The sequence below is a fragment of the Meleagris gallopavo genome, chromosome 28 (assembly GCF_000146605.3).
Source record: "Meleagris gallopavo isolate NT-WF06-2002-E0010 breed Aviagen turkey brand Nicholas breeding stock chromosome 28, Turkey_5.1, whole genome shotgun sequence".
In the NCBI taxonomy this organism is placed as follows: domain Eukaryota; kingdom Metazoa; phylum Chordata; class Aves; order Galliformes; family Phasianidae; genus Meleagris; species Meleagris gallopavo.
The window spans coordinates 214,469-233,125 of record NC_015038.2 but is presented as its reverse complement, the minus strand read 5'-3'; the positions used below and the strand labels follow the sequence as shown (position 1 = coordinate 233,125).

The window sequence follows — 18,657 nt, the reverse complement described above, 5'->3', positions numbered from 1 at the left end:
GCGAGGGGTTTGTGTGGGTTGGGCACGGGAAGAGCTGCTCTGTGCTGGAAGGCGGTGGCCGTCCGCGCCTGTGGTGGAAGCCTGCGGGGCTGCCGGGGCTGCTTTTGCTGCGTGCTTTCTCCTCGGCGCTGTGCCTGTGCAGCGTCCTCCTTGAGAAGGGATCATACCTGTTAGACCTCCTCTCTCCCCTCCTTGTAATCCCTAATCCCCTGTCGCCCTGTCTCCTGACTCTCCTGCAGTGACGGTGGCAGATTATGCGAACTCAGACCCGGCTGTTGTGAAATCTGGACGGGTGAAGAAAGCTGTGGCCAACGCAGTGCAGCAAGAAGGTGAGCACTGTGTACAGGGAGCCTGCCCTGCTAGCCGGCATGCAGGAAGGCTGCCCCCCACCCTGCCAGCCTCTGTGCTGTGGGGCTCCTCTTCATCCCCATGTTCTGAGAAAACAGTTTGGTTTGATGCCCGAAAATGAGTCTGCATTTTTCTGCGGGATTATTCAGATCTTAGACAGCATTTTTGCAGAATTCCAGCTCCAAGTCCAGCAAAAATTGCTGAGTCTTTCCTGGTGCCTTAAATTGAAGAGTTTTTTTCTTTTTTAATATGAGTGTTATCTCCTGCTTGAAGCAAAACAACAACAACCCACAGATCAAGAGTCTTTATTACTATACTACCTCATACAAAACTATAGATAACTTTACTACCGGATAAAATTGTTTGAAATGAGAATAATGGAATATTGAAATAGCTCTGGTAAATTGTGCTGCAGGCTGCAGTGAGATCTATTGAGAGTGTTGCTGTTGTTTAGCTCTAAGGTGTATAAGCAAGCAGTTTCCTGAACAGCTATTGCAGTGCTTTGTTCTCTACTTCCTTCGTGGTTTTCAGCTGCTGAGAATAATGGGAACATTCTGGACTGACTCACCCTGCTTGCTCAAGAGCTGTTAATATTTAGGATTTGACTCCTAAATGGAACTGATCTGACATGTAGAATTGGTTGGAGGTGAATGTTACTATGTGGACAGTGACTGCTGTAAAGAGAAGGTGCTCTTTGCACTGTGAAGTTGTACAGGATAGTGATGATGCCACTAAATTTTCCTTTCTAGTCACTACTCAAGCTTTTCAGATCAGGGCACCTTCCAATTCTTTGTAGAAGGCTGGAGGCTTCCCTCCCCCTGTTTTGTTTCCTGTTCAGTCTTATACAGAATCTCCATTTGAGGCAATGCCTCCCACTGCTGCACTTCAGCTTCATAGCAAACTGTAACATCTTTCCCCTCTTGCCCCCACTCTGAGTCCTTGCATTGCTTGCCCTGTGCAGTTTTACCCCTCTCCTAAAATCCAGCATCCTGTTGCTGGTTCACCTTCTTGCTGCTCAGATGAGTGCAGATCACAGCGATTCCCTGCAGAACTGTTGTGGTTTCACCCTTCTGATGAACTGATCCTCAAGCTCTATCCTTATCAGCCCCAGGCTGTTCTACAGCCTTATCTGCTGTGGTCATGACCATGGTGCACCTTGACAACAAGCAGCAGGAAGGAGGTAGCTTCTGCCTGGGGAACTTTGGCCTGGCTCACCTCCTGTCTTGCTGGTTCTCAAACACTGCCCTGCCCATGGCTGCCAGGAGGCAGGGAGGGGAGCAAAGGCCAGGTGGAATTTTCCTGAGCTTTTATCTGTCCCTTCCTAACCCGCAGGGACAAGGTGGGGATGACTGCTGTGAGATGAATGGGATGGAATCTCTCTGGCAAGATTACGATGCAGCGTGACTCAGTGTGAACAGCCTTGTGTTGTCAGCTCAAACATTTGGTTGAGCTTTCCTTCCTAGAGTGTGACTGCCTTTTTCTGAACCCCTCCCTGAGTCTTGATCAGTTGTCATCTCTTGCTTGGCTGTATTTGATGTCATAACTGTCATGTGTTGCCATCTGCTTCTGTTTGGTTTTGCCTGCATAAGGTTGTATGTAGAGAGGTCAGTTACAGAGTGAGGGATATCACTGCCACAAATGCATACAGTTTACAAAGTAAATTGTGCAAAATATGGTAGAACTCATTTGGCAAAGCACTGCAGTTTTCTGATGTGGCCATAAACCAAGTGATGCAGTCCCTCTTCCTAAACTGCTCAAGCTCTGTCTTAAGACTTCCTTTCCATCTGCTCTGTTATCATTTCACAACCTTGCTCTGTGGTTAAGAAATGAGGAAAATCTCTAGCCTAGGTTTATTTATAATCAGTACTTAATGATTTATTTATTTTTCCTGCCACTTCTCGCTCTCTGATGGCTCTACTGGCTGTATCTGCAATATGTAAAACCTTCCAGGGGTTTACTTTGCTAGGCTAGAAAAGTGTGAGCAGCACAGATCTCCTTTGAGGTAGCCAGATGCCTCTTGATAGAGGTGCTTTTCTTCATCCAAGCAAATTAGGTTGAAATTCAACTTTCTTGAATGTATGTGGCCCCAAATTTTAGACTGTTTGCAGAGTGTTTGTAATGCTGTTACCATGCTTGTTCCTCTGTGTCTGTGCCTTGCATGGCTGTAACACAGGAGTGCACCTTTCTTTTTTAAGACTCCTGTCACTGCCTCACACATGACTTTTCCTGCCCTAGTGAGTCCTCAGTTTACAGTAAAATGTTTCCTAACAGTGAAGTGTTTAAACATCTCCCCAGAGGCAGCAAAAGAATTACTGTCTTCACTTGCTGTTGCTCATTAGGCCCTTCAATAAATTCTAAAGTGGAGCTTGTGTACTTGGCTCTGAGTTCTATTGCTGATGGATTGCTTGTCTTCAGCCACAGGATCTCTTTGTCCTGCTGAGAAGGAAGTATACTTCCCTGTGTTCTGAGGACAATGAGAGCATGGGTGCTGGCTTTATGCAGACTGAATAGTGCTCATACAGGGATGCTGTGGTATGCAGGGCAACCAGTTGGTGCCACACGAGAAGCAGTGTTTTATTCAAAGCTATGAACAGCTTCAGGGAAACCAGTGGGATCATCCTCATTGTTCCTTCCTTAAAACAGTAGGCTGTTATTTCTAATTCACTCACCTGTGCTAATCTTGCTCTGAGAAGGTAATCCCAGGGCCTAAGGTTTACATGCGTCACCAGGGACTTTAATGCAGTTATGTTGCTTCTTAGCAGTGGCTCTGGTTCCCCTGAAGTATCTCCTGAGCTTGAATCATCTTTTTGTGTCTATCTACTGGCATACTTATCGTGTCATTGCTTGTCATTCTAGTAAAATCCCTCTGTGGTTTGGAAGCTTCTTGTGTTCCTTCTGAGGAAGTTCTCTCCGTGTCAGGAGAATCTTGTGACAGCAGTGATGAAATGGATACGAAGGAAAGTATCAGTGGGCGAGCTGCATCTAGAAAAAAGAAGAGCAAAAGACACAAAGGTATGTTCACCAGCCTCTCCTGGGTGCTGTGTGTGGGTTTCTTCGATTAATGACTGCTGTTTGCAGTTTAAACCTGCAGCTCTTCAGGGCATCCTGTAATTTGTATTTTAAAATATAAATCATAATAATGCAAAGGATTAAATCACTTTGCCCCGTTTCTCCAAGGAACCTGCTGTGACTCAGTCACACGTGTTGTCTTTTCACTAAGGCCGTGCTTTGGGTATGAAATCAGAGCCAAAGAGCTTGCTGCTTTCAGCAGTATTCTCTCAACGTTGGAAAATTAATGCTGCTTTTGTGAGTTGTGAAACTTTGCCATGGGATATGTGTTACAGTTCGTGCTGGAAAGCATCTAAGTGAAAGCAGAGTTTGCTTTAGGAAAAAACAAACCAACAAAAACAGACAGACATCGATGCCCATGATGTGTTTGGTAGAATCCAGGCTCTGCTGGTTCCTTGTACTTAAGTTTAACCTTGTTAATACTGATAGCAGTTTGATATCCAAGGCTGTGTATGCACAGCACTGCTCTGGGGTCACAGTCCCTTGTGAGCAAGTCAATCTGTAGGTAAGTAAGCACATGCAGAACTTCTCTTGGCAGTAGTGAGCTTCCTTGAAGCCCCTTTCAGCCTAAGTTATTCTTTTATATCTGCCACTCCGCACACTTGTGCAACCTGTGCAGCAGTGATAAATGATGGCACGTGTCCAGTAAAGGGAATGTGAAGTGAAATTGTCTCAGACTTGTCTACATGACTGTGTTTACATCTGCGTTCCAGTTACTCACCCCATGCTAACAGCACTATAACGTATGCCTCTAGATGTGATTTGGTGAAGAAGTTCTTTATTACACTGATGTACCTTGATTGCATTTAGAAAATCCTGATGGTGATGGCGGAGAGGAGTACCCCATTGATATCTGGCTGCTGTTGGCTTCCTACATTCGCCCTGAGGACATTGTCCGGTTTTCTTTGATTTGCAAGAAAGCCTGGACTGTTACTTGCACTGCTGCCTTTTGGACCAGACTCTACAGAAGGTGAGACTCTAGAGAATGTCTTAACTATTCTAAGAGACTTCAGCAATGGCTGGCCTTTCTGTAGAGCTGTAAATTAGAGAACATTTCCCTATGGTCTCGGGAGCTTAATATTCAGATGTTGAAATGATGGTGTGGGCCTCATTTGGGGAGGAGTTGTGGTATATTGCACCTGTTTGACTGTGGAAAAGGATCTGTCTATGGCATGTTCCCATATGCTTTCTATAAGATCTCAAAGCTTTGTGCACTTTTCTGCTTGCTGGAGCCTACACACTCCTGTTCACAACTGTAAGGTGCTCAGGAAGCACTTACAGTAAAGTCATTGCTTTACCTTAAAGACAGGCAATCACCACTGACAGAAACCTGGCCCTGCCTCAAGCTTTCATCATAGTCACCTTCCTGTACTTAGAATGGCATGAAAGAAACTAATGCATTTAGGAGCCGTCTCAGTAGCAGAGGTAAATTTTAAATGAAGTAAAAGAAGAGAAAGAGTATCAACATCCAAAATAAATCCTCTGTCCTTGCACATCTCACTTGAACTTTCCTTCGGGACAGAATGTTTTCTCTATTGGAGAAGAGAAGGCTCTGGGGAGATCTCATTGTGGTCTTCCAGTACTTATGAGGAGCTTACAAGCAGGAGGGAGATCCAGTTTTTTACTCACTTAGATAGTGATTGGACAAGGGGGAATGATTCAGACTGAAAGAGGGGAGGTTTAAGTTGTGTGTTAGGAAGAAACTCTTCACTTGGAGGGTGGTGAGATGCTGGAGCAGGCTGCCCAGAGAAGCTGTGGATGTCCCACCCCTGGAGGCCAGGCTTGATGGGTTCCTGGGCAGTCTGATGTAGTGGCTGGCAATCCTGACCACAGCAAGGGGGTTGGAAATAGATGATCTTTGATGTCCTTAAAAGTGATAAAGTACATATAAGAATAGAGCAAACCACAGCTATGGGCATCCTTGTCTGTTTTTTTTTTAGTGTGAGTGAAGTTCCCTAGCAAGTGCTCCCTTGGCATGTTTTCTCTGATCAGAGTAGCTCTCAAGCCCAGGCATCCAGGCTGTTCAGGCATTTGTAAGCATGCAGTCAAGCTCAGCTGAAGTGGGTCCTGGGGAACTTGAGTGCACCTGCAGGCCTTTACATATCCCACAACTAAAATATCATTTGGTCTGTCTGGGCAAACTGTCTGCAAGGGAATTACTGGGGAGCATCGTGTGCCCACGTGTGTGTTGGAGGTGGTGCAAAAACCCTCAGGGACTCCGAGTTGACAACAGGATCAATCAGATGTTTGCTTTTCTCTCAGTGCTGATCACCTCTCTCTCTCCTGCATGTCTCTGCCGTTCAGACTCTTTAGAGTTGGGTTTGTCGTTGGCTTTTCAGGCACTACAGTCTGGATGCATACCTGCCCCTCCGCTTGCGGCCCGAGTCCATGGAGAAGCTGCACTGTCTCCGTGCGTGCGTCATCCGGTCGCTGTACCACATGTATGAGCCTTTTGCATCTCGAGTCTCCAGGAACCCAGCTATTCCAGACAGTACTCCCAGCACTTTAAAGAATTCCAGAGTAAGTGGGATCACTGAGGAAAAGTGGGATGTCTGAGGTGCTCCTTTGCTATTTTCTCCTTCTGGAAGAAAAATAGGTGGTGTTTAGAATCATAGGAGAGCTGAGGTTGGAGGGAGCCTTGAAAGATAGCAGAGTCCAAACTTCTGTGTGAGGGTTGGGGTGAGAATTAGCTCGGACTAGTAACGTTTAATAGCGTGGTGGTTATCTGTCTCTGTGTAGTTCCTCCTGCAGAGGATTTTAGTCACTCTTCTGGTTGCTTCAGTCCTACTGCAACAGCTTTATAATCAGCAAAAAGGCACTTGCTTCACTGAATATGAAAACTGTTAGGGATATTTGAAGCTCTTCCCTCCTCTGTTGCAAATGTGTTGCTGAAAGGAGGTTGCAGGAGGGACAGTTTTTATATTCTCTGCTTTATTCAGATGCTGCCTGCCAGATGCATCTTCTCTCCATAGCAGGCATCTGAAGAGATCAGAAGCAACGCTGACAGCCACTGGAAGGGAATCATTTTATACTCCATTCCTGTAGTTCATGCTTTGTCTTTGGTTTCTGAGCAGGGGAAGGCAGTGATGTTGTGAGCATGGCAAATGTGCAGTGAACGACTGCTTAGGACTGGGGCTGTGGTTGTGTTGGGCTCTGAAAGGTTTGTCACTGGCGTGGACAGGCAGCTTCCCTTCATCTTACAGCTTGGGGCACTTGTGTATCCATTCCTCTTTAATCACTGTTGATCATTAATTTGGAAATGCCCGTGTTTCTTGTTTGGTTTTACCTCACAGCTGGCTGGTACTTCGTGAACAGCTTAAGCAGCAGTGTGAAATCTCCATCCTCCAAATCAAAAAACTTATTGAATGAGCTTTTTGAAGACAAACTGCAGTGGCTTTGTTTCAACAGTTTTACTTTATTTTCCATGCAGAATAGAGCTAGCCATCTATCTGTGTGCAGCATTGCTTCTTTCTTCCTTCCTCTCCCTGGACAAAAATGTTGTACTGCTTAGGGAGCATCGTGCAGTAACACAAGCAGGTGGTGCTGCAGAGCAGGAGAAAAGCACTTAATTCTGTGTCAGAATTCTGTGTCAGAAGACTGCATCCAGAGCTGTTTATTCTCTTCTTAATTTCCCAGCTTAGATGTCATCTTTCTTAAACTAAACAGCAGAACAGTTCTAGGAAATGCCCACTTAGCCATAGTCCTTCAGTCTCACTTCTTAATGTGCACACCTGCTGCTCAGATACGTGGTGTGGCTGTAAGGGGTGAGGTGCTGCTGGCAGGATTTTGGCAGTGTTTGTGTTGACATCATAACGGCTTTGGTGCCCGCTGCTGATGCTTCTACTGCACTTCAGTTTGAAGAGAGTTCTTGAAGTGCAGTCTTTCACTATTTAGGTCTTAAAAAAGGAAATTAAATGATGTTAAGGCTTTGCTTAGGACAGCCTAAGAGATCTGACCTAACCCCTTGGAGCACTAAAGAGCCATCACAAGCCTGGTCTTGCTGTACTACTGCACTGCAAGACAGTGAGCTCCACACTTGTGTTACTGTGCACTGAAATGTCAGGGCACAGTGGGTATGGAGGAGGGTCTGACATTTCCTTCCCATGTTCTTGCTTTCATGGGCTTTGGTTATACCTTTATGGGTCATTAAAAATAATGGCAGATTCTTACATAAGCTGCATGTGGCAAGAGGAGACTCCAGTCCTCCATGTTATCAAATCCAGCTTTTCCTCTTTAATTTCCTTTTTTCTTTCCCTAGCCTAGCTTGTGTGGGACACTGGAGCTGTTATGGTGTCAGCAGAAGTGTTTGCCCTTTAAAGACATCCCCCATTATTTTTGGTGGAGCAGCAGGCCGTACGGCGCGTCTGAAGGGCAGGACGGCTGACCCGTGGACAACATCCTCTGCCCCTTAGGAGGTACTGACCATTTTGTGCTTCACTACTTGCCGTGACCAAACAAGTTGCTAGACCAGGCTGTCTGTGCAGGTGAACTACAAATAGCACTGATGGCAGAGTTAAACTCTGAGATAAGAGAGATCTGGAGAATGTTTTTATTGGCAAAACGTGAGGGCTGCCTCCTCTCCTCCCACGTGGAGGTTACTTACTTGATGTGTGTTTTTGAAACTGACTGCTCATAGCTGTGTTGGTCACCTCATGAAGACTGAAGGTAAGGGTCCCTAATGAGTCTTGCTTATGGATGTGACTCAGAGTTGAGGTAGGGGTCCTGCGTCACCTCTAGTCTCTGATTACAGAGGTCCTGTGGTGGATGATGGCTCTGGCTTTGATGGATTCAGGGTTCCACTATACTGGATTTAAATTAGGTTTGAGCTTCCCAGTGTGACCCAGTCAGGTCTTCTTGGTGTGCAAGAAATGGTGTATGGATCATGAGGAGTTGTCTTTACCAATGTTGTTCTTTACGTGCTGACACTGTTAGAAGGAGCAGATAAGACCAGCAGTGGTGGGCTGGCACCTGTGCTGTGGAAACCGTGGTGTGTGGGTTGACTTGCCAGGTTCTCTTCGTGGCTATTGAAGGATAGTTGCTTCTGCCTGTTGGTAGGCAGTGGAATTTCCCCCTCCTCATTTTAGTTCAGGAGTTCTGCTGAGACTCCTGCTAGAACTGGTGCTGTGTGCTGGGATAGATCCTGTGACCGTACTGTGGTAACTGGATTAAATTGGAGCACGGTGCTGCTTACCTCTGCTGCAGGAGGCCCTTTTCTCATTTCCTTCTAAAATATGAGCAGTAGGTTGGTTAAACTGTGCTAACTTGGCAGTGTTTTTATGCTCGGCAGTACAACAGTCAGTGCCTAGTGATGTCAGGACCTTCTTTTGACTCTAAAGCAGCTTCGGACCTTTCTCATCTGTCACCTCAAAGGTCATACATCATTCTTGGCATTTCCCTTTGGATTCTCTCCTTCTTGATCCTTATTCAGAGTTGTTCCTTTGCTTAGTCTTGTTTGGAGTCTGATTTATTGGGAGTTCTTGGTGGATGAGGGAAACAGGCGAATCTGTACCACTCACCTCTGCCTTATGGAAGGGATGGATTGTTCAGAGAGATTTCTGTTCTACTGAACATCAGTGGCTGTAAGTTGCATCATCCTTTTGTATGATAAGTTGGTCAGCTTGAGACCGGAGACCGAACTGCTGGGTGTGTTCTTTGGTAATAATTAATTTAAATAAATGGCTCCTAACTGCTCTGTAATTGTGTTTGTAATGGGAAGTCTCAGCACTTTGCTGTAACTTATTTAAAGTGATTCCTCCGCAGGTTTCATGGTTTTGTTTTGTTTTTTTTTTTTCACCTCAGTGTCTGCTTTTCTGGTGCAAAAAGATTGAAGGGAACAGACAAGAAGCAATGTGGGAATTCAACTTCAAGTTCAAAAAGCAGGTATGGAAACTCAGCAGTTGTAAAAGAAGAACCAGAATGGCTGTGACTTTTTTTTTTTTGAGAAGTAATGATTTTTCTGTGCGGTGGAAAGGAATGAGGAAACAGTTTTATGAGTTCAGACATCAAATGAAAGCTCTGAATCCTTTGGTAAAACTAAAACATGTCCTGAAACTGCTCTCAGTTTTCAGTCTGTATTACCAAGATGTTTAGAATCTTGTGTTTTTATTTTTGGTATTTCTTTCGCTCGTTGCTCCACTGTAAGATGTGGATTGTTTTTCACCCCAAATAATGTAATCTTTGGATCATAGATTCTGACTATCACCAGAAAACAGACTGAATAGTCAAATAGTCCACATCTGAAACTGCTTTACACTGGAAAGATTTCCACAAGAAGTGAAGGAATGCCTGCAAACAGAAAACCTCCATGATTGGTTCTCAGGCTGCTTAGGGCATCCTTGGGAATTCTGCAGCATTCCTATCTAAAGAAACAATCCTTCAAATTCTTTGTCCTGAGTGCTGGCTTTCTGTTGTTCACGTAGCACTGCCCAGGTGTGTGGGAATGCTCAGTGAACCTCCTGGGCAGCACTGGTCTGAAGAAACCAAACTCATCATAGATTCCTGCTTGGCTAACTGTCTCTCTTTCTTTCAAGTCTCCCAGATTTAAGAGCAAATGTTCCAAAGGTCTTCAGCCACCTGTTCAGTATGAAGAAGTCCATACAAACCCTGACCAGGATTGCTGTCTGCTGCAGATCACCACCTTTAACTTCATATTCGTGCCAATAGTCATGGGTATGACGTTTACCTTGGTAAGTGTTTGAGATATCTGCCACATGATCTTTGCACGTGCAGTTTCTGAAAGGGGAGGGAGAGCTCTTCTGTGTTGTGTAAAAACCATACTGCTTCATCAGTCAACCAGTTGTGGAAATCTCAGAGCTAATTATCACAGGAATTGCTAACAGGCTCCTCAGTTAAGCTTCTGCAAATCTCTCGGCTCTTCTCTATTCGATGCAGGAGATGTGGTTTGTGTAAAGCTTCTGTAAGAAGCTGAACGTGTGTGTGTGCAGCAGCTGGGAGCAGAATAGTCACTACCCCACTGGGGGAACAGGAGGTGGGATGCAGGAAAATGGAATCTCTTCTTGCCTGAAGGCAGCAAATTCTGAGAGCCAAACGTGTACGACCAAAGTTCTGCAGTGTCTTCAGTCCTTGACCGCTTGGAAAGAAAGCAGCTTTTGAATTAACCCCCACAAATCAGCTCCATACAGAACTGTTGTGTTAGAAAGTAGCAGAGCAGCTGTGCTAATGCACAGGACAGCATATGTGTCTGTTCTTGTAAGTCTGAGAGGTTTTTTCAGGTGTGACCAGTTCTCTTATTTGGGGCTTCCAGCCACAGGGAACTGGTTTGGAGTGTAACTATTGCAGCGCCTGTTGTAACACAAAGAAGTAATTTTGATACCCAGAGTCAGTGATCAGTCTGCAATCACACTTACCTGGAAACAAATGCATGTTTCTGCATGTCTGCCTCCTCCAGCACCTCCGTGTCTCTCTTTTGCAGTTCACCATCAACGTGAGCACAGACATGAGGCATCATCGCGTGCGTCTGGTCTTCCAGGACGCCCCTGTTCACAATGGCAAGAAGCCACGCCTTGACCAAGGAGTGCAGGTGGTGCTGGACCCCGTGCACAGCGTCCGGCTGCTGGATTGGTGGCACCCTCAGTACCCCTTCTCCCCAAAAGCTTAGTGCTCCCTGCGCCCGCAGCAGTGACCCGTCTGGCAGGCTGAAGGAAATTCCCAGGAACCAGGAAATCCTATTTTTTTTCTTAAATAAATTCTGCAGCCTCCTTGAGAGAGTGGTTGAAGCTACTGAGCTAGTGTGTATGTATATAACTTCTGGTCAGTGTTGAGCAGAGCTGAGTGTAAAGCAGAAACTATTTGTAAACACTTTTATGTAAAATTCACGTTTTATGATTTGAAAGGAGCTCCCTGGAACTGTTCATTTAAAATCCTTTTGGTGCTAATGGAAGTGGTCGTGTTTTCTGTTCTTCAGGAAGAAGTGGGAAGTTTTGCTTTCCAGCTTGGACGTGACCAGAAACAATTCACAAATGAAGTCCCTGCTTTTTTGTTTGTTTTTTTATTGGCACACGATTGCATTCAAATGCAGTGTGATATTTCAGTGTCTGAGGAGCAGTAAGCAAAGCAGCAGTGTTACAAGAATGCTGATTCACAGTCCATGTTTGTGGATGTTGGTTTTTTTAAGGCATAAAAAATCAAAGGAGTTATTTCAAAGAGGATTTGTAAGGCAAAGGTTCTTGAATGTAAAGATATTCCAAGTTCTCACAGTGATGTTCTTTGAAAAGATGATCTAGATTTCTAAAAGCAGGTTTTTCAGAGAAGACAAGCAGGGAGAGGTGATGCAGGTTGTGAACTAAAGCTACTGGAGCAGTTCTGAAGGACTCAGGTCTGGGCTTTCTGTTAAGACCATGGAGCAGCATTGGCCTGTGGGCACTGGAAGGCCCTGGAGCAGACAGAGATGTACTTCTTAGCAGACAAAATAATTGTCATGAGGAAGAAGCAGCCCCAGAACTCTGCAGCTGCAGTGGCTCTGGATTATTTGTCAGTGTCACAGAGCACCCCTACTTGGAAGGGACCCACAAACCTTATCCAGTCCAACTCCAGGCTTCACCAGGACCAGCCAGAATCCAAACTGTTCAGACGTTAAATGGAATGTCCCAAACTCCTCAACTGCAGCGGCTTAGGGCTGTGCTCCCTGTCCTGGGCAGCCTGTTCTATGCCCACCACCCTCTGGTAGGGAACCTTTCCTTAACCCCCACCTGACCCTCCCCTGGCACAGCTGTGTGCTGTCCCAGAGAGAAAAGATGTGTGAGAAGGGAGTGATGTTGAGTCTGGGTCTGATGGCAGTGCGGTCTGCTGTGTCCAGAGTGAACTGAGCAGGAAATCCAGCAGGTTTCACCTCACTGCTGACAGATGCAGCAGGCAGAGGACGTGCTGGAGTGCAGGTGAGCAACTGGAGGTAGTAACTAACCCTGTTCTGAGTTTTAACATCAGGTCTCGTCTCAAGCAGGAGTAACTAAGCACTTCCTTTCTGCTGACCAGCAGCCCTGTTGGGCAAAGCTTTTGGAAAACAGAGTGACTGGGAGGAGGGAGAGTTCAATTTAATAAGCAAATGCCCCATAGTCTCCACATAGCTGCCTGGCAAGAGTTTCTTGTATGCATCTCCACTGCCATGTAAATCACCACCAAGGGCATCTAAACCCAAACCTGGATTTGTGTTAGACTCTGTGATGTTGACTTCAAACACGTTTGAGAAAGCTCCAGGTTCAGTTGCTTCTGAACAAGTACACTGAAACTGACATAAAGTTGTGAAATGAGATTAGAGAGAGTGCAAGAGAAGCACTATAAGTGATAGCAGAGCTGAGCTCTGCGATAGGGGAGCCTGCAGCATGTGATAAGATGCTGTCTGACTTCAGGTCGGGTGCTGGGGGAAGGGGATCGTCTAATCTTTGTGCAGCAGTGTATGAGGGAGCAGCATCAGGGCAGTGTGTGAGTATCAGACCTCATGGTGGCCTTGGTGACAGTCCTCTGGTGGTGGACTTTGTCCAGCAGAAGCAGGGCAGTGCAGGAAGCAGGTTGGGGGGGAGCTTCCTGCACTTGTATTGTGAGGGTTGGAGATCGAAATACTGACAGATCCCTAATCAGAGAGCTGCCTCTTCCACTCCAGCCTTTTTCAGTATAGAAACAGATAATAGCAGCTTTGGTTTTTTAAAAAATATATTATTATAATTCCTTTGTTTGCAAGCATCCTCACGCAGCACGGGGCTGACATCCCATCCTGCAGGAATGGCTGTAAGAGCTCCCATTGCCAGGTCTGTAACACCACATCCACAGCCCCGGTGTGCGGGGCCCTCTTTCACCTCTGCTTTGTTCCACTCGGGACCTGAATAATGCAGGGCTGTAAGCTGATCCTGAACGCCTCGGGTTTCCCCACGGAGCTCAGAGAGGCTGAACCTGCAGCACTGTGTGCTGGGATCCGCTGTGGGGCTGCTGCCCTGCTGGGTCCCCTCGGGCCTGGCCTGGCTCCTCAATGCAGGCAGCCTGGGTGTCCCACAGTCCAAAATGCAGGGAGGATAAGGCCGGGCTGCAGGCTCTTGGGGTGGTTGGATGTTGCACATTGAGCCCAAGCAGCCTTTGAGGTTCGTGGAATCATTCTGGTTAGAAAAAAAACCTCTGAGAACCCCGAGTCCAACCCCGCTGTGCCCACTGACCTCATCCCACAGTGCCGTACCTCAGCAGCTCTGAACACCTCTGGGGATGGCGATTCCCACCTCCCTGAGCAGCTGTGCCAACACATCACCGCTCTGTTAGAAATTGTTCACCAAGCACAGGGATGGGGTTGGACTGGGAAGGGCTGTCAGACAGCCGCCCCTTTCCGCTGCCCTCCAGCGCTCCCCGGTGCAGGCCCGGGCCCCGGCCCAACTCCCCGCTTCCTCCCACCGGGGCAGGAAGCACTGAGCCCCGGTTCCTTCCTGTGCCGGGACGGGGCTGCTGAGAGAAGGGCTGAGCCGCGTCCTGCAGCTCGTGGCTGAGCGGCCCTGGGCCCCGCTCGGCTGGGAGCATCCCTGAGCTGAGAAGCAGAGCTTGAATGAAGGTGGGGAGCACCGCGGCAGCGTAAGGGAAATGGGGATGGAGCGGTTGGGGAGGGCAAAGCCTTCGCTGCAGTTCAGCGGTGGGGCACATCTGCCAGGGCTGTGCCCTGTGCTGCCCCACGCTTTGGGTGTGCAGGAAAATGGGGGGATGGGGGGCGCCGGTGCTACCAGCTCTGCCTGGCCGAGGTGCAGCTGCAGCTCAGCAGCCGTGTGGCTCCCGGCCACGAGCGGGAGCAGAAAAGCAGCCCGGCTCTGTGTCCCGTGCTCCTGACCTGCACTCGCTGGGATCCCCCATCGGTGCTACTTGTGAGCACATCTGCAAAGCGGTGTGGGGTGTGGGAGCCCTGGGGGTCCTCCAGTGGGAATCCCCATCCCGGGGAAGGCCAGAGGGGCCCATTCCCAGCTGCTGGCTTACCTGGCCAGCAGACGCTCCTCCTCTGCAGGAGGCAGGAGAGGCCGGGGTGGGGCTTTGAGAGCCAGATACCGGAGTCCAGCGGGGACGCTGCCAGGGCCCAGCACCCCACGAGCCCACAGCCGCCCCACGCACCTGTAAGTCTGTGCTGCCTGGGTGGGATCGGGCGCTGTGTGCGAGCCTTGGCCCTTGGGCTGCACGGGGAAGGGTGTGTGGGGAGCCTGGGGATGAGAGCAGGGGGTTGGCGCTGCTGTCAGCTGCGGGGCTTAATTCAGAGTCACGTCCCTGTCACGCTGCCCATGAAGAACTCTCTGTGCCGCATTGACTTAAAGCTTTGGTTTTGGGTCCTGGGTGGAGAAATGTGCTTTTTCCCTTCCTTCCTCTTTATGGGATGAGCTTTGTGTCGGGAGACGCATGGTGTGCAGGGCAGGGCTGGCTGCCAGGCAGCCCTGAGCGGTTGGGATTGCTCACCCCAGGGCACAGTGCTGCCCTGATTTTTCATTTCCTCTGCTCCAGCTGCGCGAAACCACGTCTGTATCTGCTCTGCAGGCTGAGCCCCAGCTGCTCCGCTCCCAGCACCACAGGCAGCCCCTGCAGCAGCAAGGCCGTGGTGTTTCCTCGTTCTCCTTCCTCTTTGCTGTGGGACAGAGCCCACTTGGTCAGCAGGCTCCAAACAGGAGGGAACAGCGTGTTGGGCTCCTGGCAGCTGGCTGTCCCCATGGGGCAGTTCTTGGGGACAGCCCTGGCAGGATGCTCTGCCCAACACAACCCTGTGCTCAGGAGGAGCTCAGCAGTGCTGTGTTCTCCCCACTGGCAGCCAGGGATCCCTTTGGCCATCCACATTATCACCATGAGCTGGCCAGTGCGGAGCTGGGGGCTGAGTGCCAGCTTACCATGAGGCCGAGCTTTCCCATGCCATGGGGGAAGGTGAGGCTGGGAATTTGGGAAGAGCTGACTGCAGGGCGGTGAGCACTAACCTGGGCTTGGGAGGAGATTTCAAGTGGATTTCAAAGCCAATTGCTTTGAAAAAATGGTGACAACTGGAGTTCAGCCAGTGCAGCATTTCTCCTTCCCTGACACCCACTTGGCCCAAGCTGGAAGGAAGCAACTGCTCCCAGATGGGGAAAAAATGAAGTCATCCCCAGTAATGTGATGCAGCTGTGATCAGCTAAGATATCCGAGCTCCCAAGGACCCAACTCAAGAGAATGGGGTGTAAGAACAACCCTTCATGGACATCAGAGACCACTCTGCAGAGCTCCTGCAGCCCGGCTGGAGCAGACATGATCCATCACACCCAGGACAAAGGGCGAGCTCAGAGCAGCTCCATCTGATTTTATTGCTTATCTGAGCGATGAACGTGAGGTCAGCTCAGCTAGGATAGCAACAGCTGCTGCATCGAGGGGATGTGCTGTATGTCACCCCATTAAGGTGTTAACACCTCCCAGCAAAGGATTTCTGGACCAGAAAATGGATTTTCTCCTTAAAACAGTCTATTTTCTGCTTGTATTTCCCCATCAGTGCTGAATGAGGCTGTTTTCCCCAGTGGTTGATGAATTTAGGAGTTCTGGGCAGCTCTCAGTTCTCACTGTGCTGTGGCTCACAGATGCTTTCAGCTGAACACAGGTGCTGTGAGTTGGGATGCATGTGCTGCAGCTGCCCTGCAGGGCTGGGTGCTCACCTCCACTCTGCCTTCCCTCTTCTAGGGCAGACCCAGTTGCATTAATAATGGAAAAAACCCAGGTAAACTCAGGAGCCTTTTAGCCTTGAGCCACGCCTCTGCTGCAAGGAGAAATATCTCAAGGGCACTAATGTCTCTGTGAAGGTGACTTCAAGGCTTTCTTGTCCTCCTGAGTGAGGGACGTGGCTGTGCTGGGCTGTTGGCAGCTGCCTGGGTCAGCAGTACCACTGGTGCTGCCTGTGGGGTGTGGGCAGGAGGAGATGTGCAGCATGCAATAGGAAGCTGCAGTGTTGGAAGAGCAGTGCGGGCTCCTGTGCCTGGTGGGTTTCTCCCAACTGGGCTGTGTGGTGCCCCTGGGTAAGCACTCCTGTGTGCATCCCAGTGCCATCTTGCTGTCCTAGCATAGGGAAGGAGCTTTATCCTGGGCTGTGCTGTGCTCTGATACATCTCTCTCCTGCAGGGCTCTCAGCAGGCCTGCCCATTGCTATGCGGGTCTCCCTGAAGCGATCCCTCACGGCTGTGTTTGCAGCCTCCTTCCTCCTCCTCCTCCTCCTCCTCCTCCTCCTGCACAGGGGCAGCTGGCAGCAGCAGGATTTCCAGCAGGTGAGTCCTGTGCTGGGGGAGTCCCCACCTCTCTGCCCCACGTGGGCCCCAAACCCCAGCTCTGCTCCCTTCCTGCCCCACTGGGACCCCAACCTCTCATTCTGCTGCCTTCCTTGCCCCCATATCATCTCCAAACTCCAGCTCTGCCTTCTCCCTTCCCTTTGGGCTCCTCCAGTCCAGGATCTGGGAAGGCAGATGCCCCCCCTTGGCTTACACGTGTTCAAGACCCCAGGTTCTGACCAGTCCACCTTTGACTGCCATCCAGGTGGAGTTTAGGGATCCACCTTCAGACACAGTCCTGAAGATACTGAAGCAAAGAGCCCTGCACATCCACCAGGACACGGACAACCTCTCTGCTCTCAACAACATCTCCTACTACGTCCTTGCTGGTTCCCCATCACCCCACAAAAGTGAGTGCCTCCGAGGCCGTTTTGGGCTGGGCTCTGGGAGCTGCACCTATGACCTCTCCATCACTGTCACTATTGGGTGCTCTACCCCCAACCAGCCTTCTCTGCTCTGTCCAATTGGGGTGACCACAGCCATTTTGGATTTCCCAGATTTCTGGATGAGATCCATCTGCCTGGGGGTGGTTTTCCTGCTTTCCCAGTGGGGAGGTGGATCTTCTGACTTCGGATGTGGGGCCAAAATAGCATTAACTGTGCAGGTTGGCCATGGGGAGAGCTTTTTGGAGACCCCTTCCACATGGGAGAATGTCACTGTGGTGCATCAGTATTCAGCCTGTGAATGCCTTTCCTTTGCTTTGCAGAGTTCTTGGCTGTGGGACTGTCATCAGTGCGACGCCCACGTGGCTATTACCTCCCAGACACGCTGCAGTCCCTCTTCAAGCAGTCATCAGAAGAGGAGCTGCAGGAGATGGTGGTGGTGGTGCACCTGGCCGATGCAAACCCCAGCTGGAACGCCCAGGTGGCCGCTGACATCAGCCAAAGGTTCGCTCACCACATCCTCCTGGGCCGGCTCGTGCTTATCCACGCTCCCCATGAGTTTTACCCGACCCTGGAAGGCCTCAAGAGAAACTACAACGACCCAGAGGCACGGGTGAAGTTCAGGTCCAAGCAGAACGTGGATTACGCCTACCTCGTCACCTTTGCTGCCAACCTCTCCTCCTACTACTTGATGATTGAGGATGACGTGTTGTCTGCCAAGTCCTTCTTCACCGCCATCCGCAAAGCCGTGGCCTCCCAGGAAGGCTCCAACTGGGCCACCCTTGAGTTCTCCAAGCTGGGCTATATCGGGAAGCTCTACCGCTCCAGTGACCTTCCTCGCTTGGCTCGCTTCCTCCTCCTTTTCTACCAGGAGATGCCCTGTGACTGGCTGCTGGACCACTTCCGCCTCCTGCTTACCCAGAAGGACGTGATCCGCTTCAAGCCCTCCCTCTTCCAGCACATGGGCCTCTACTCCTCCTTCCAAGGTAACATCAACCGACTGGAGGATGACGAGTTCAAGGCCGATGCCATGGACCTTCCAGACAACCCACCAGCGGCCGTGTTCACCAGCATGCTTGTCTTTGAGAACTATGAGCCCTCCAAGGCTTACAGCACAGCAAAGGGATATTTCTGGGGGAAAAACCCAGCAGCTGGCAGCATCTTCTGCATTGTCTTCCACCAACCAGCCCGTGTTACCCGTGTCCGGGTGCAGACGGGCTCCAATGAGCGCCATGGGGACTTCCTGCATGCGGGGGTTCTGGAGCTGGGCCAGAGACGGCGGGCTGATGGCCGGGACTGCTCTGTGTACACCACTGTGGGCACCTTTGAGAAAGGGAACTTAGAGCGGCGGGGGCTGGAGAAGGGAGCACCCAACCCTGTGGAGTGTGTGAGGATCCGGGTCACCCAGAGCCAGAGTGAGTGGCTCATCATCCAGAGCATCGATATCTGGACTGCAGGCACCTGAGCAGGGCTGTGATGGGTCACCACAGTGGTTGGATTTTGCTCTAAGAAGAGGTTTATTTTTCTCAGTCCCTTTTTTGATGGAGAATTAAATTATTCAG

General features: G+C 49.5%; 2 protein-coding genes across 3 annotated transcripts; both read left to right on the top strand.

Moving 5' to 3' along the window:
- The first annotated feature begins 220 nt into the window (after positions 1-220).
- Positions 221-11,318, top strand: LOC100551434 (transmembrane protein 183B-like). The gene is made up of 7 exons (XM_010724027.3): positions 221-329; positions 3,205-3,360; positions 4,228-4,387; positions 5,757-5,937; positions 9,217-9,297; positions 9,948-10,103; positions 10,850-11,318. Exons 2-7 carry the CDS (start codon positions 3,294-3,296, stop codon positions 11,033-11,035), a joined length of 831 nt encoding a protein of 276 aa, XP_010722329.3. The 5' UTR covers positions 221-329; positions 3,205-3,293; the 3' UTR covers positions 11,036-11,318.
- A 2,516-nt stretch (positions 11,319-13,834) lies between these two features.
- On the top strand, positions 13,835-18,657 carry LOC100550363 (alpha-1,6-mannosyl-glycoprotein 4-beta-N-acetylglucosaminyltransferase). Of its 2 annotated transcripts, none has more exons than XM_010724026.3 (4): positions 13,835-13,960; positions 16,510-16,652; positions 16,918-17,062; positions 17,419-18,657. In XM_010724026.3, the coding sequence occupies exons 2-4, from the start codon at positions 16,536-16,538 to the stop codon at positions 18,558-18,560; spliced, it is 1,404 nt and encodes a 467-aa protein (XP_010722328.1). In that variant the 5' UTR covers positions 13,835-13,960; positions 16,510-16,535; the 3' UTR covers positions 18,561-18,657. The 2 variants fall into 2 exon arrangements, with proteins under 2 accessions (XP_010722328.1, XP_003212894.1); XM_003212846.4 differs by lacking the exon at positions 13,835-13,960 and adding an exon at positions 14,402-14,507.